A 17,250-nucleotide genomic window follows, 5' to 3' on the forward strand; every position below is an offset into this window, starting at 1 on the left:
TCTGGATATACTCTTAGTACTACTACTCCGTACTAGTATTATTAGATAGGTCTATCACAAGCATGACATCTAGATTGTAGGCTAGATTTACAACGCGGAAAAGGGACAATCCGACTCATCCTCGTACCTCAGTGGCAGGCCATCATTCTGTAGTCATTCTGTCTATTTTCGGAAAAGAAGAAGGCGAAGATTTATCTCAGGCATTCGGGTAATGACGTACATGTGCAATGTTGGCGGGGAAAGGACATGATAAAGAGAAGTTTTGTGGATCGCATCACCCACCCCGGTATCGTAGGGTACGAATGAAACCGGTTATTTGAATTGAACGATTAATTCCATCATTATGAGACTTACATGCTCGGCAGACTATGTCTAGTTAGGTACTTATAGTACCATGATACTATAATTGTTCCCGAGATAACTAAGATTATTAAAGTAGGTAGGTACTCCGTATATGTTTTCTTTTTCCCTCCAAGTCACCGGCCTGGAACAGTCCGTTTTTGGGGGGAGGGGGGCGTGTGGCCCAACACCGGCCTTGCTTTGGTCTTCCCTCTTTCTCTATCTCCTTCTCTCCCGTTCTACCTTACTAGTATATCCCTCATGTCTCTCCTCCCTAGCTCGTGAACCATCCAGCTCTTCCTATTGCTTGAGTATATTAAGCAGCCAAAGCCGAGCGAGGCGATTGAAACCACGTTCTTCAGGTCTTCACCGCCTGTGACTTCTAAACGGTCCACCCCTCAGTTTACAAACTTGCCCGCAACCCTCCGTTAGTGCCCATTCTCTCTCTCCCAAACCGCTCCTCCTTCCCTCACTCTTTCCCTCTTGTTGAAGAATAAAAAGAGAGAGAGAGAAAGAGTGAAGGAAACCCTTCACCACTTATTCAGCAACAATTCCTTATTTACGCTGTTCTAACTCTCCCACGCCCCCAGCAGTTCAATGATTTTCGTTTTGCCGTCCAGGGCATAGCTCGCGGTCCCCCCTCTCCCCCACCAAACTAACATTATCTATCTCTCCCATTCCATTTCTCCGAGGTACTTGCGACTCTGAACGTCCTACAATCTGCCCACACCCCTCTTGTTGGTCATCGATCTCGTACACCGAAGTTCGAAGACAATGTCGTTTCTCTGACTAGTCTTGGAAACTTCAGATCGAGTAGCTGATTAGTTCCTCGCCGCGCTGTCATCCGCCTTTACCCCTTACATCACTACTTGTTTTATCTATATCTGAGGATGTCCTCCAATCAAAAAACGACTCCTGCAAAGATACCCCGTGACCAGCCTGACCCGGTTCTAGTTGGCCCGGGCCTCAAAGTTCTAGGTGAAGAGGCTTACACCAAGGCTTCAACTGCCACCCCTATTCCGGGTGGGGAGAAAACCAAATCTTTAACTACTGATACGCCTTCATACTTCGCTGAAGCTCCTGGGGAAAAGGCGTTTTCGGAGTCGTCAAATGCCACCCCTACCACTCCTGCCCAGGCGGCCAAGGATGCGAGGTCGAGGATCGAACTCTTGCGTCGTTTGAGTCTAAGGGAGACACCCAAAGTGCTGGAGGCAGATCTACGTCAACAACACCCAGGTTTGCGTCTCTCTGGGCGAATTATCAGCGCCGCCTTCTGTATCCCATACAAAGTTTACTATCGGCGGGGATCTTATTGGGTGTGTATTCCCCGTTTATCTATTCAGTAGTACCCTCATTTCCATGTTATGGCCTAGCAGAATCCTTCAGGTAGATTAATCACTTAACAGGAACTTAAACCCCGTCCGGGAACCTCGGCACTATTTGATTCTTTGGCATATCTAGGTTCCGAGGATACTAATTGGTCTCATACGCTCGTTGGCTGGACCGGCGAAGTAGAACCAGTCCCGGAGGACACTGTACCTTTGCAGCAAATCCCCATAAATACCAGTGCCAAGCTGCCAGCCGCGGCTAATGGTACAGCAAAGCCCCTCAACAAGGCGGCAGCTCCTGTTCCTGTGGACGCCGATCAACGGCCACCTAGCCATCCTCTCCTGGATGGTTTCGCAGTTAGTCAGGACGATCGAAATCGGCTAGATGAGCAGTTAAGCTCTGGGCGCTACGGTAAAATTGTCCCCGTGTGGCTATCGGCCGAGACAGAACCCCCGGAGGATACGATCTCCTTGGAGGATCAAGGTAGATGGAGGCGATACGCAGAAAGGGAGCTGTATCCTCTCCTGCACTACAAGCAACATGGCCCCACAGATGGCCGATCTGAGCGCAACTGGTGGGCAGATTACGTACGCATGAATCGGTTATTTGCAGACCGGATTCTGAAAGAATATCAGGAAGGCGATATTGTTTGGATCCATGACTACCATCTTTTCCTTTTGCCCAGTATGTTGAGGCAGCGGATCCCAAACATCTACATCGGCTTCTTCCTACATGCCCCATTCCCCAGTAGCGAGTTTATGCGCTGTCTAGCTAAGCGCAAGGAGGTGCTTACTGGAGTATTGGGTGCGAACATGATTGGTTTTCAGACTTTCTCATATTCTCGCCATTTTTCATCCTGCTGCACTCGGGTGCTTGGATTTGACTCCAACTCTGCCGGCGTGGATGCGTATGGCGCTCACGTGGCTGTGGACGTCTTCCCTATCGGCATCGATGCAAAGGCAATCCAGAATATTGCTTTCGGTTCCTCTGAGATCGAGAACGCTGTAACAGGGATACGCAAGCTTTACGCCGGGAAGAAGATCATTGTCGGCCGTGATCGGTTGGACAGTGTCCGTGGTGTGGCCCAGAAGTTGCAATCGTTCGAAGTGTTCCTAGAGCGGTATCCAGAATGGCGTGACAAGGTGGTACTTATCCAGGTGACCAGTCCCACCAGTGTCGAAGAGGAAAAAGAGGAGAACAAAATTGCAAGTCAGATATCCAATCTTGTTTCCACCATAAACGGCCGCTTTGGGTCTCTGAGCTTCTCTCCTGTCAAGTATTACCCGCAATACCTCTCCCAGCATGAGTATTTCGCCTTGCTGCGCGTGGCTGATGTCGGTCTGATCACCACTGTGCGAGATGGCATGAACACAACTAGTTTGGAGTATATCATCTGCCAACAGCAAAGTTACGGTCCTTTGATCCTCTCCGAGTTCTCCGGAACTGCTGGGACCCTCTCAAGTGCGATCCATATCAACCCATGGGACACGGCAGGCGTAGCTGGGGCCATCAATCAGGCCTTGACGACGTCCCTCGGGGATAGGAAGGCAAGCCACCAGAAGCTCTACAAGCATGTCACAACAAACACTGTCTCGGCTTGGTCCACACAATATCTCTCTCGTTTGCTGACCAATCTTTCTTCGTTTGACCAATCTGTGGCGACTCCAGCCCTCGATCGAGCCAAGTTATTAAAGCAATATCGTAAGGCACGGAAGAGGCTATTCATGTTCGACTATGATGGTACACTTACCCCAATTGTCAAAGATCCACAAGCTGCTATACCATCCGACCGCGTCTTGCGGACCATCAAAACTCTAGCCGCGGACTCCCGCAATGCAGTATGGATCATCAGTGGGCGCGATCAAGCCTTTCTCGATGAATGGATGGGTCATATACCTGAATTAGGATTGAGTGCCGAACATGGTTGCTTCATCCGGAAGCCACGCTCGGATGACTGGGAGAATCTGGCTGAACGATCGAACATGGGATGGCAGAAGGAGGTCATGGAGATATTCCAGCACTACACTGAGCGAACTCAAGGATCTTTCATTGAGAGGAAGCGTGTTGCTTTGACATGGCATTATCGGCGTGCAGACCCTGAGTATGGTGCATTCCAGGCTCGTGAGTGCCGAAAACATTTAGAGGAGACTGTAGGCAAAAGATGGGACGTGGAAGTCATGGCGGGAAAGGCCAATTTGGAGGTTCGCCCGACTTTTGTCAACAAAGGGTTCATCGCAAGCCGACTAGTCAACGAATACGGGACTAGGCCTGGACAGGCCCCTGAATTCATCTTTTGCTCGGGGGACGACTTTACTGATGAGGGTATGTCTAGTCTGGCTTTTCGCGGCTAATGGGTATCACAGCTAATCTGTCTCAGATATGTTTCGGGCCCTTCAAAAGTTCGACCTCCCACAAGATCACGTCTATTCTGTAACCGTTGGTGCTAGTTCGAAACAGACTTCTGCCAGTTGGCATCTGTTGGAGCCAGCTGACGTGATCGAGACAATCACAATGCTCAACAATAGCTCCAGTCAAGACTACTGATATCGGCAGACTTTCTTTGGTCTGTGACGTTGGGTGCGACCTGAGGTCCGACATGAGTGCCAGCTTTCCATGGCAGAACATCGACGATAGATGTTCGTTAATCCAAACAATCATAATATTCTGCAGGCGTAGAGGAGACAAATTCTTTTGACGGTGACCATCTATTAGAGGGTGATGGGGTTCTGGCATTGTCGTTATTTAGAGAACATCCGTTAGCGAAGTTGTAGCACAACCTGGCTAGGTGGGAGTTTTTGTTTCCTCACCCCCCCCCCCCCAATATCCTTCGTCGGTTAGTCGCAGAGTTTGATTGCCTCCCTTAGCTTTTTTCACTGTCCTTTTTATAATATGTCATAGATGGATTTGCTCGGCTGCTGTTTTATAATGTGTTAGAGATTAGATAGATCAGAGACGAGAATCATATAAAAACAGGATTAAGTTAATGCTCTGCTAAACTCAAGGGTAAGACCTCTACCGAGAGACTGTAGTGGTAGTTGAACACGTGCAAGGCAGTGATATCATTTTAATATAACAAATATTCTACTATGTAGCATGTACGAAATTGTGGAGTAGAAAAAGCACTGTAAGTAAGTACGGAGTACGGTGTAGTTAATGACACAAAGTTGGGGCCAACACCGTCTGCCCTTGTCAAGTTTTCACTCAATCGCCCTGTTTCGCCCCCTCGGTAGTCTACCCCGTAGGCTGAGTGCCGCCATTACTCCGGAGTAGGGTATCTCAATGACTGCTTCTCGGACTTCTGTGCGAGGCGGTATTAATCAGCCCCGGTGGCAGGTTCCATAAAGCGCTAGGTTGCTGTGATCCGGAAAAAGAAAAAGGAAACTTAAAGAGAAAGCTAGACAGATAAAAGTCATTGGTTTTCCCCACTGGCCCTGAGCCCTATTCCTAATGGCTTCGGCGAACAAGCCGCGCATGACAACACGGCCTTTTTCCCGTCTACTTTTGTCACATAATATCTCTGGGTTGTCGGTAGATCTGCTTCCAAACCCTATGTGCACAAATTTTGAGTGTCGGTCTGTAAAGAACTCGATCAATGGCAAGGTCTCCCTTGTGAAACAACAGCTCAATTACTCGAGAGCCCAGAGGCGTATCAAACACTTGCCGACCGCAAGTCTATACGTTGTTAAGTCATTCTCTGATTTGCCAACTAGCAAGTATGCTGGACAAAACACCCAATGGCACTAGCTATCCTCAACCCACGATCAACGGAAGAGATGACATACGTCGAGATGAGACTACAAATGGCGTTGGAAAGGTTCCCGGTGACAGAGAATCAAACGTGGATCACTGCTGGACAAAAGAGCTCTCCAAGACACCCACAAACATCAGCAACGCCGGTGCGTTGGCCTCAAAAACGTTGTCCCTAGTCCGCACCAGAGAATCGAATAGGGAAATTGGGCCTCCACCCGACGGTGGTTTCCTGGCCTGGTTTCAAGTCGCCTTGGGTCACTTTGTCATCTTCAACACTTGGGGCTACATTAATAGCTTTGGCGTTTTCCAGACCTACTATACTGAAACATTAGGGCATCCTCCATCTGACATATCCTGGGTAGGGAGTATTCAAATCTTTTTGCTGTTTTTTATTGGGACTTTCTCTGGTCGTGCAACCGATGCTGGCTACTTCAAGGCCACCTTGGTGTTGGGAGCGGTGCTGGAATTGTTTTGCATTTTTATGACGTCCTTGTCTACGAAGTACTGGCAGTTGTTCTTGGCCCAAGGCGTCGGGCAAGGAATTGGCTGTGGTCTCATGTTTTGCCCTACCATTGCCCTCGTACCTACGTATTTCACCAAAAGGCGCTCGATTGCCATGGGGATTGTGGCATCTGGATCGGCAACCGGGGGCTTGGTGTTTCCCGCCGTCGTTATGCGTTTGTTGCCTCAGATCGGATATGGATGGACCATGCGAATTCTCGGCTTTATTTCTTTGGGCACACTGACACCTTGCTTGCTCTTTCTGAAGCAAAGGTTGCCACCGCGCCAAAGTGGTCCGCTCGTTGAATGGGCTGCCTTCAAGGAACCTTCCTATACGTTGTTTGCCATCGGTATGTTCCTCAACTTCTGGGGTATCTATATCGGTTTCTTCTACATTGGTAGTTTTGCCGGCAATGTCATCCATGTCTCTCAGTCAACCTCGATCGATGTACTCCTAGTTATGAATGGTGTTGGACTTCTAGGTCGGCTGATTCCGAACCTCATGGCAGACTGGTATACCGGGCCATTGAACTTGCTAATCCCCTGTAGCCTAGCTACCGGGGTGGTTGCATACTCTTGGGCTGCCGTGAACAGCCCGGGGGGTATGTACGCCTTTAGCGCTTTTTATGGTCTTGCTGCAGCTGGTATCCAATCTCTATTTCCTGCAACTCTGAGTACCTTCACAACAGACCTGAAAAAGACTGGTGTGAGGATGGGAATGGTGCTGAGCGTGGTGGCTGTCGCTGCTCTCATCGGCTCTCCGATCGCGGGGGCATTGATCCAACTAAATGAGGGACAGTATCTGTATGCTCAAATGTTCATGGGCAGTGCAGTTGTTGCTGGTGCAGCGACTTTGTTTGCAGCAAGAGTAGCCAAACTGGGGTTCTCCTGGCAACGGTCGTGAGATTGTTGGAAAATGCGCAGTGTCTGTAAGGGAAGTCAATGACGCCATAAAATGAGATATAGAGATATGTATATATATGGGGGGGTGTGTAACGGATTTGTAAATTTTGATTGTATATAGATTGATAATGTATAACCTAGTTATCTATTAACCACCAAGTGTGCACAATGGATGATGATTCATTTGTAGGTGAATGCACTAGAATTGGTAATATGGCTGGTGCTCAGCTGATTGAAGCACTCAGTGTGGGTCACATTTATTGATGCCTGAGGATATTGATTTATCATTTGATTCCCCGCCCTACCATAGAAATCCTCTACGTGACTCAACTGCCTGTCTTCTGTTTTTCCTCACCACTCGGTTGCTTACCTTGTGATTCAACTTTTTCTTTGCATAGAGTGGCTTATCTCATTGCCACTGTATTTTCGTTTCATTTGGCGAAGGATTATACTCTGGGAAGCGTCTCTGGGTATAAGTTGTTGTCTGCACATACATATAAGCCGTTGTTCCCCGCTCTGTCTTTCAGAGTCAGTGACAGTTGTATTATCACAGAAATTTCTTCAAGGTATATTGCCTTGGATCTAAATATATATCCCAGAGACTCTGGTGCTTTACATTGTATTCAATATCCTGGCTGGCCCCTTTCACCCTGACCACTCACATCATGGCGCCTCGTGGCCGTGGAAAGTTCTTCAAGCCTTCGCGAGGAGGTAGGCGCAATATCTGGGATTCGTCCCAAACCATATGCTAAGAGAGTAATGTTAGGCTGACGGATGCTTTAAATCAGGTGGGAAACACTTTAGTCGCGATGTTCAACCAGTTGACAAGCACGGTAATCCCGTCGGTCTATGGAGAGTACGTTAAGCCACGGCAGAGTTATGGACACAATTTATGCTAGAAGCTGAATTCCTAACGTTGTCCGACAATGGAGCAGGAACCAGACGACGATGCCGCATCTTCCTCACAGGAGGATGGGGGCGATGAGGAAGAGGAAGTGTCCGAATCAGGAGAAGAATCTTCAAAGGAAGACGCTAAACCTGGATCCAGCTCTGCCGCAGCACCAGAAATGACCCGCGAGGAGCGCCGAGCAGCAGCCAAAGCCAAGAAGCAAGCTGCTATAGCGAAACGGAATCAAGTCCAGCCTGGCGATTTACCACCGTCTGATCCGGAGTCAGAATCTGGCAGGGACAGTGATGAGGATGAAGAGTTGCCTTCAAATCCGAATCACACGGCCAAGTCTCGCTCGCAATTAAAGGACTCAAATCCGGACAAAGACATGTCGCAGTTGTCCAGGAGAGAGCGTGAAGCCATTGAGGCTCAGCAGGAACGTGAACGCTACCTTAAGTTGCACGCGGAGGGTAAAACAGAGGAGGCACGTGCAGATCTAGCTCGTCTGGCTATCATTCGGGAGCGCCGAGAGGCAGAAAGGTTACGGAAGGAAGCTGAGAAAGAAGAGAAGGCAGAGCTAGCCAAGCAGCGGGCTGCAGAGATAGAGACAAAGCTGAATGTAAAGAAGAAAGGTGGTCCAAAGAAAAAATAAGTGGTCGCCTTGGCTTGGATCTTGAGTCTTTGATGGGGAATATGGGATAGTTTTATTCAAAGCTAGATAGAAACATGGTTTGGGTGTAGCGCTAACTGGCCTCTGATGATATTATATGTACTGTACACAAACTACCTAGATAGATTGTTCGCATTGAAACGAACAATACGATTTCAATAGATAATCGCCAGCGCGGGTTTCTCTAGGCTTGAATCTCCAGACCCGGAACCTAAACACACATCGATATATGCAGTGTCGAGAGCTACTATACAATAATAGGCTTTCTCTCCAATAAACACAATATATAGGAAAGGGTAGTATATATCCCTATGCTCAGATCCCTTAAAGCAAACAAAACGGTACAAATGAGCATGAATATGAAAGTCATCGAGAACGTCACCGTATACACCAACGCCTTGCTTGATTAGAGGTACAGTTGAATGTTCATCCAATGCCAAAGGGCATTGGTGGGGTTTCAGATATCAGGCACCCCAGAAAAGCCCTTCCACGCTACCTCCTTGCGCTACAATGCCCCATCCCGCAATTAAACTCACAAGCCACAGAATCGCGAACGCGAGGATTGGAAGCAAGAGTAACTCGGTATTATGCAAGAACGGAAGGGCATTGTACCCCAAGAAGGTAATGTATGTGTAATAGGCCAAGGCGGAAAGATAGAGCGTGTTCCCGAGGAATGTGGCGAGGAAATTGCTCGGACTGCGCGTTAGAAGCGGCAGGAGAAGGAACTGAACGACATACAGGTGAAGGTAGAGGGGGAAGAATGCCCGGTTAGATACCTAATTATAATGGTTAGCTCAGCTCAAATACTTGCTTGGCATCATCCTAGATGTACATCAAAGCAATATCCAAATTCCAATTGATCCTTTTCGCCCGGTTGCACGAACAAGCCTTGCGCTGCACCACGTCTCCGTCCACGTCCGCCTCGCAACCCAGAGAGGGAAGATGCTGCTCCATCTGGACCGAAAAGTCGCCCGATGGCAAAATACCCTATTGTTGACACCAGCAGTGAGGACCCGATGAAATGGAGAAAGATGAACAGCAGAGACAGGCGGACAATAGCCCCGAAAGAAGGTGCATATGCGAGACCCCACGCGAGAGCTGTGAGGAGCAAGAAGAAGGAAAGTAGATATGTGAAAGAGGGATCAGGCCGATGCCAAGTATTCTTAGTTTCTGTGAAGACAAAACGACAGGTTATTATGGTGTTATTGCTGTGAATGTACACACTTCTTCCGTCGTCTCATCAATCAGGATGTGCCTTCTGGGGTTGTTGGTACCTACGTTTCTACCATAAGACATAATTAGCACATCTGCACTTAGAAGACCAGCAATTAAGGCTACACTCACATGGTAGTAGATGGATTTGAAAACTTTCTTAGGAGCGATTAGCAGTGATGTCATCTCCCATATAGCCATTTCAAAGTCCATCTGTGGAAACTTGAACATCCTGTGGCCAGTATGAGGTTCGGATCAGTAATCGCCTACCGCAAATGGCTCATAATATCATACTCCGTGTTGACATTATCTTCTAGCCCACAGGAGTCCTCAAAGAGCGCACCTTTTGAAAAAACGCGGCATTCGGATGCTAGATCCACGGCTTGCAGGTGTCGTGCCGCCGAAGTTAGACGGACTGGCATGCTGGCGAGGAACCGATATGTGAGGATTCATTTTTGCACAGGTTGAGAAAGCCCTGGAACACAGAAAGCCTGAGGAAGGGCAGGATAGCATGTATTTTATGAGTATTGGTGATTCCTGAACCCCTTCCGAGGTATGGAGTCGGGGTAATACTCTCATTCAAAGGTTATGTCATCCGCCAGCTGGTGCTTTCGGATCAACTAGCGGCCCGTGATATCTTGCTGCAACTGCAACTGATAATTGAACGGTTATTAATCACTGGTGAATATGACTCTCATATTGATATACATACTATGCATATGCAGATATAAGAGAATAAGGCCGTCTGAATGACAGGTCTCGTCTCATGGCTGCGGATGAACAGGTTTCTAAAACCATAATGTTGACCAAGGTTGTGTTCAACCTATGCTGATCTCCGATGAAAGTTTCTACCAGTCTTATGCTCAGAAGATTTGTTAGGTTCTCGTTCAATTTAGACAAACAAATAATCATTTATTGGCTAGCTACTAAGATCTATATACTTTCGGGTTATTTCAGTAAAACAATACATCCACTATTTGACTTGTACAGTACATAGCAGTTCTCCACTAAAGGGAAATCAGAAAATATGGGATGTAGCCAATCCAAGGTTTATTGAGTCTAGTATTGGCCTAAATGAATCTCTCTCCCTCTCCCTCCCTGTGTGTGTGTGTGTTTCTTACTCTTGCTTTCTTTTCTTTAGCCAGAGGAGAGGTTCTTTTCCAAGTCATTCTCCGTATCTTGCACCAAGATTGTTGAGATCAAAGAACCGGTGATTTCTGCTAGTGACTTGAGGGAATGTACGGAGCAAAATACTATATCCACAAGGTGGTGGCCCACACCACAGCAACAGGTCAGGATGGAGGACCTCATACGATTGAATGGATTTGGCTTCACAGTATTCAAGCAAAACCGAGACCTGGGTAACCAGTTAATAACTGATCAATACTCAATGTCTTGGGCACCTGCTATCCATTATGGCTAGCGTACCTAGCACATAAGTACGGGGTAGCTAAATAATGATTAGTTGACTACGGAGCACTAGTAGTGGTGTAACCGACCGGGGAATTAATTAGATTGGATTCGCGGATGGAAAAAGAGCGAAAAAAAAGAAAAGAAAAGAGAGAGAGGATTTACTTGGAAACGATGCAGATGCTCGGACACAGAACATTTATCTGAAACTTTAAGATCGACGGAGAAGTAACTTCCCTCTCTCTCGCCCCGTTGAGATACTACAACTACTAATGGTACAACCACCTACTGGGCATCCTGTCGAAGGTGTGTGGTTCTGGCCAAGATTCCCGCTGCCCCTGACCATCGGCACTAGTACCGCCTAGTACGACACGTTCAGTGTCTTTCTTTTGATTTGGGAATTGATCATGAATTATATCCGGTAAACCTTTCCCACCCTCCCCTGTCACGTTTTTTTCTTTGGGGATGAAGTGGTCCGTCATCTGTTCTTTAACCTTTTCCCCTTCACTATTCACTCGGATGGCAACCACTAGTTCTATCATAACTACTTTGCTTCTCTCAGGAACTGAACAGAAAGGGACAAAAAACATCCCCCCCCCCCCCACAGTGGTTCAACATACTCCGAGTATACCCACAGTTCCTGTGGTACCCTGATAATCCCCGCCTGCCTTTGGTCCTTTGGTTCCATTCCCCTTCCTAGTATGTTTTTGTTGCCCTACCTATGCCTGGTGATACTGAAGTACAACATGACACTGACCGGGCTTTGTTGCTTCCCAAGCTTATAACAATTCGCACGATAGCTTTACTCGATCCTCAATTGACTGTCACACGCTTTCTTCGACCACGGTTCTTTAACATCCGTCGTCCATTCCAGCCGATCCCTGCGCAATGACCGACAGATGACACATACCACCCTCTGCCTTTCTGCCTTGGATACGGCCCGCTTAGCATTCAGTCCAGCAAGAGCGAGTCTATTAGATTCCCGTAAGAAAACGGCGAAAGATAAAGACGCAAGGAGCCGGTGACTTTGTATAACTTGAAATCAATTCCATAAAGGTACATCTGCCTACAGTTTTCGCATTAGAAGAACTCTTCCACAACCTCGACTATCGCCAGAACTGCAGGCTTTACATTATCTTCACTGAGCCTATTCCTGCGATCAGACAGTCCAAGAATAATGTCTCAACAACTTTCCGAGATGCATGCCAGTAATTCTCCCCCGAGTACGCCTTCTGCAGCATCCAACTACAAACTTACGAGGGGGATGACCCAGTCACGCCCGCCAGTGCGCGAAACTTTTCTGGACGAACACAACGTTAGTGATAACACAAATAACGGCATGGACTCTAGTGATGAGCGAGATCCCCATGACTTATCTTTGTCCCCTAAACATGCCGCTCGCACTTCTATCGTTGATAATATGCTTCTGTCGCTGGATCAGTTTGCATCCTCAAATGCCTCCGTACTGGATGACTACCGTCTGTTCAACTCCGTTTTTGAGTCAGACCTGTATGGCCGTTGTTCCCCAGATTCTCTGACCCAACGTCGTTATCGCGGGCATACCTTTTCATCGTCTCTATCATCAGAACCAGACTACAACCCTGATGATGCAGCTGGTCGATACGGGACTCAACCGGGGAGGGCTCGTCGGAGTACTAACGGCTCGAATTACAATTCTAACCTTAGACGATTTGGTAGTGCCCGCAGCCCAGAAGGCCCAAGCTCGCGCGGCCAAACATACGATTACCGCTCCAACTCAGGAGGTGGTACCTCTGGGGTTCGCGGAACTAGACAAGGTAGTAAAGGTAGCTCCTCTTTGCACATGGATTTTGGCCCACCCCTTTCAGGAAATCATCGGGCGGACCTGTCTACTGAGCGACGTTCCGCAAGCTTTGACTTCGGCACTCAACAACCGATCATTCCGTTTACAGGGACAGCAGCTGATTATGATCCGGTATCATTCGACGGAGTTGACGCAGCTCCTACACCGAGTATTCCAGGTGGACCAAGGAAGTATCAAATTTCAGCGCAAGATGAATGTTCAGGAACTTTGGGTTCTCAGTCATCGCGCACACCGGTAGCTTCTCGACGGAACAGTGTGAAGTCGGCACGAACGAAAGGTACTGCAGCCATGAGCGGCCGTGACAATGATTTGGCCCAACTCAGTGCGCCTGTTTTGGAACTCCCTCCGACTATACCGGTAGCATCGTTTGATCCGCCGGCCCCAAGTCCTACGATTTCATTCAACAAACCTATCTGTCCGACGCCCTCTGATCCAATTCCGACCAAGGAACGTCCGGGCTTCTTCCGGCGCGTCTTTGGATCATCCAAAAGCTCTACAACCGGCTCAGAAAACAATCAGGTTGATCTTGTATTCTCCCAAGATAACGACATACGGGATTTCAATGGTTCCACTGTCAATCTCAAGGACCGGCGACAGCCATCGAAGAGTAGCACGGCAGGTACCACCACAGTCCGTCAAGGGACCCATCAAGTGGTGAACAAGAAATCTTCATTCTTCCGCCGACGGAAGAGATCGGTGACTGAGAACGTTCCGCCTCCTGTTCTAATCCCCCCGGAGTCTGGCTCAAGGCCGCATGAAATCACGAAGCCACAGCCTAGCCCCGTGAGTAGTTTAAGGAAGGTGATGAATCCTTATCTCGCAGACGCTAGCGCTCCAGGGCTGCTCCATTCCACAGAATCCCATAGCCGAAACATAGGTCCAGGTAAACAGGAAAACAAAGGAGTTGATTCACCTGCAGAGAAACCAAAGGAAAGTTTTCATGCTGCAGGTAGAGGGCCGAGACCCAAATACAGCCTTTACCCCGCCGCTTCCTCCAGTGCACGTGATACACCGATCCCGGGAAGCAAGATCGGAGACGAGGATATTCCCAAAGTCAATCACATGGATTCTACATCTTCAGCCAGGCCAGAACAGCTGGCTCCCAGGGATGGCATCGGCTCACGCGACAGTGGGCCAGACTCAGAGAGTGATCGCACAGGCGGTGTCCGGAACAGGTTGACACCACAAGACCTCAGTGTTCCGTCACTATCACCTGTCGTTGAGCGTTTGAGCGTGTCGCCCTTAGAACGTCCCAAGGAAACATGTACGATCAATCCAGGGGAATCGGAAGAAGTTAAGCATCAGAGCGGACCCAGGCTTTACGACCGCGAAGATGAATACATCCAGAAGTCTCCTCCAGTAGATACCAGTGGCTCATTGAAGGTATCGACATCAAATATCTCAAATTATTACACAGCTTCCAGCACACCTGTGGTTTCGCCGGTGGAATCAAAGTCCGTTGAGATATCGGAAAGCAACGCTGATTGCACTGATGACGTCCCGGGGGGTCAACCAGGAGATCCGGAAAAAGAACAGGCTCAAAAGCTCTACAACAATCAGGATCAAGTTGTGGGAAATGAGCCAGCTGCTGCATGGCTCGGTGACCCGGACCGCGCTACGATTCGCAAGTCATACATGGAGTTTTTTGATTGGTCTAATATGAATATTTTGGCAGCACTCCGGAGTCTATGTACCCGACTAATATTAAAGGGAGAGACACAGCAGGTTGATCGAGTTCTAGATGCCTTTTCCATACGATGGTGCGAGTGCAATCCTAATCATGGGTTCAAGGCTTCAGGTATGTCCACCTTATTCTATGTTCCGTGCTCTTGTGCGATGTAATGCTCAACCCACCATCTATCTAGATGTTGTGCACACTATATGCTACTCTCTTCTTCTGTTGAACACCGACCTTCACCTTGCAGATATTGAACAGAAGATGACAAAAAGCCAATTTGTTCGAAACACAATGCCCACTATACATCGCGTGGCCTTTGACGCGGCTCCGGATGGGTTTGAATCACTTCATGCCGCTCACAATAAATCGAAAGTGTCGGCCCGAGAATCTCTTACATCGCCTATGGATGAGTCCGATCATGGGATCCTGGCCGCTGATAAACCCGCAAATGCGCCAGTGAAGCTCGTGAATCGACTTTCTCGAACTGATCTCTCCGTCAAATTGTCAGGTGATCCTGAAACTAACACAGGGCCATTGGTCAATGTGCCATTCAATGGAACCGACAAAGCCTGGGGCCAGCAAGTTGAAACCGTTCTCAGGGACTTTTATACGTCGATACAGAAGCAGAGACTCCCACTCCACGGTGCTCAAGTAGAGAGGGAGGCATCTCGAACTTCATCGAACCATTTACTGTCTCCTAATCCAAATGGTTTGCGCAGAAGCCCCAGCACTGTGAGCAGGAGCGGCTCCGACATCTACCCACGGGGCCGCTCAGCCGACTCCCGCTACGGTACCGCGCGCTGGTCTTCCAAAAACCGGTCACGGGCGAGACTATATCCTCCTTCCGTCATGGGTTCCAGCCGAACTAGCCTGGAGGAGCAGTCATCTTTCTGGAGCCCGTCTGCTTCCAGTACTTGGAGTAAGCAATCTTTGGGGAAGTTAACATCTGCTTCGGTAGACTCATTCGGATCAGACTATATGCGTGGCGACTATCAGCAATCTATTGGATTCGCTAATGCACTGAGTCAAGCGATAATCCGAGAGGACTCTGCTTATTCCATCGCAAGTACCGAGGAGATCGAGGGAACCGTACCACTTCTGGAAGACGAGACTCTTCAACTTGCGGGTGCTCCTTGGGCCAAGGAAGGGAGCCTAAAGCATAAGCAACACCTAGATTCAGCTGACAAGAGGTCTAAGGACCGAAATTGGAACGAATGCTTCGCTGTGATACAGCAGGGTTGGATGCGGCTGTTTTCATTCAATTCGTCGACAAAGTCAGTTCGGCATAAGTCGAAAACTCACTCACATGGTGGAGTGGTGGTAGGGGGAGGAAACTGGACAGAGAACGCCGAGGAGATAAGGAAGTTTCTCCTACGTCAAACCCTTGCAAGCGTGCTTCCATCCCCCGGGTACTCTAAGTCTCGCCCGCACGTCTGGGCTTTAAGTCTACCTAATGGCGCAGTACACCTTTTCCAGGCTGGCACCCCGGAGATTGTCCATGAATTCGTCTCTACGGCTAATTACTGGAGTGCGAGGTTGTCCAAAGAGCCTTTGGTTGGTGGAGTTAGCAATATGGAATACGGCTGGAGTGATGCAGTCATCAACAGTGCCTTGATAACGGTGGAGAACAACAACAGCAGCAGGTCGCCGCCGTCCTCGTCTGGGGCACGACCTAGCATTCAAAGTTCCATTCGGAGCTCTATTGACCAGCAGGGTGGCGTACGCCCCAGGCTTCCGGCCGATCGAGTACACATCAGCGACTGGGCGCCGCCTCAGCAGAGTATGGTCGCTTCAAACTTACCTGAAGCCGACCAGCTGAAGGCTTTGCGGACATATGTCAAGAATGTTGAGGATGAACTACAGCGACATAATGAACTCCGACCGGCCATGGTCCTGGCCTTTTCTCCCCGGCATCCGAATGCCACGAAGTCCATGGCCAACTGGGAGCGTAAATCATCTTACTTGCTGCGAGAAAACGTGAAGTTCCGCACATATATTGAGACTCTACAAAGGGCACTTGACCTTAAAAACAAGATATATGCTTCCCGCGAGGAGAGCTCATCCTCTAGATAAAAAAATACATGGCACGCCTTCCCTCAACTGTCACTCAAGGATTTTAGGAAGTCGTGTGCATGCGATTGCCCAACTATTGATCATGGTCTTGTGCTTTTCTTATACAGCACTGAACATTCTCTATCATCATCTGCTAATGATTGAATTTCCCTTTCTTAAGCACTTTCCCTCTCCCGCTTCTTTATCCTGCAATTTCTTTCCTTTTGAAACCTTTACGAGACTTACGTTATGGGTACTACGAGCGTCATTTGGTTTGGATCTTCTTGGTGTGGATATATACAGTATTACTAGTCCAAGTAGCGTGAATAAATATCCAGTATAGATATCTATAATTTAATCATACACACCCTTTTTTGGGGTTGTCTTCTTTATACATACTGGTATTCGTGCAACGGCTCGAGAAAGGTACATCACCTGACTGATTGGTCGCGAATATGGAAATGACTGGTTCCTTTCAAGGTTACTGATCTTCTCCTGAATAAATGTACTCTTCCACCACAGTCACTGGCTCATTTTCTTTCTTTCTTTCTGAGCAGAGCTTTAAGTTATCGAGATAATCCCAAAGGGCAAAAGACGAAATAGACTTACTTCAGAGTTGCTGGGCCTGAAGCAAGACCGGCGTGAGTCTAAATTTAAGTGATCACGCTAAGTCT

General features: G+C 48.3%; 5 protein-coding genes across 5 annotated transcripts; 4 read left to right on the forward strand and 1 right to left on the reverse strand.

The window, feature by feature from the left end:
• Nucleotides 1-1,229: 1,229 nt before the first annotated feature.
• On the forward strand, nucleotides 1,230-4,212 carry orlA (putative alpha,alpha-trehalose-phosphate synthase subunit Tps2; the record flags this gene model as incomplete). Its single annotated transcript, XM_022532314.1, has 3 exons — nucleotides 1,230-1,655; nucleotides 1,746-3,990; nucleotides 4,046-4,212. The coding sequence occupies 3 exons, from the start codon at nucleotides 1,230-1,232 to the stop codon at nucleotides 4,210-4,212; spliced, it is 2,838 nt and encodes a 945-aa protein (XP_022389681.1).
• A 1,171-nt stretch (nucleotides 4,213-5,383) lies between these two features.
• Nucleotides 5,384-6,823, forward strand: ABOM_005186 (putative MFS monocarboxylate transporter; the record flags this gene model as incomplete). Its single annotated transcript, XM_022532315.1, has 1 exon — nucleotides 5,384-6,823. One exon carries the CDS (start codon nucleotides 5,384-5,386, stop codon nucleotides 6,821-6,823), a length of 1,440 nt encoding a protein of 479 aa, XP_022389678.1.
• Nucleotides 6,824-7,487: 664 nt separating this feature from the next.
• ABOM_005187 (PDGFA associated 1 family protein) lies at nucleotides 7,488-8,363 on the forward strand (the record flags this gene model as incomplete). Its single annotated transcript, XM_022532316.1, has 3 exons — nucleotides 7,488-7,533; nucleotides 7,611-7,678; nucleotides 7,758-8,363. 3 exons carry the CDS (start codon nucleotides 7,488-7,490, stop codon nucleotides 8,361-8,363), a joined length of 720 nt encoding a protein of 239 aa, XP_022389677.1.
• Nucleotides 8,364-8,845: 482 nt separating this feature from the next.
• ABOM_005188 (unc-50 family protein) lies at nucleotides 8,846-10,015 on the reverse strand (the record flags this gene model as incomplete). The annotated part of the gene is made up of 4 exons (XM_022532317.1): nucleotides 8,846-9,157; nucleotides 9,214-9,543; nucleotides 9,606-9,825; nucleotides 9,888-10,015. 4 exons carry the CDS (start codon nucleotides 10,013-10,015, stop codon nucleotides 8,846-8,848), a joined length of 990 nt encoding a protein of 329 aa, XP_022389680.1.
• A 2,165-nt stretch (nucleotides 10,016-12,180) lies between these two features.
• On the forward strand, nucleotides 12,181-16,597 carry ABOM_005189 (Sec7 domain protein; the record flags this gene model as incomplete). Its single annotated transcript, XM_022532318.1, has 2 exons — nucleotides 12,181-14,644; nucleotides 14,712-16,597. 2 exons carry the CDS (start codon nucleotides 12,181-12,183, stop codon nucleotides 16,595-16,597), a joined length of 4,350 nt encoding a protein of 1,449 aa, XP_022389679.1.
• Between the last annotated feature and the right edge of the window lie 653 nt (nucleotides 16,598-17,250).

This window comes from Aspergillus bombycis (assembly GCF_001792695.1).
Source record: "Aspergillus bombycis strain NRRL26010 chromosome Unknown contig00036, whole genome shotgun sequence".
NCBI lineage: Eukaryota > Fungi > Ascomycota > Eurotiomycetes > Eurotiales > Aspergillaceae > Aspergillus > Aspergillus bombycis.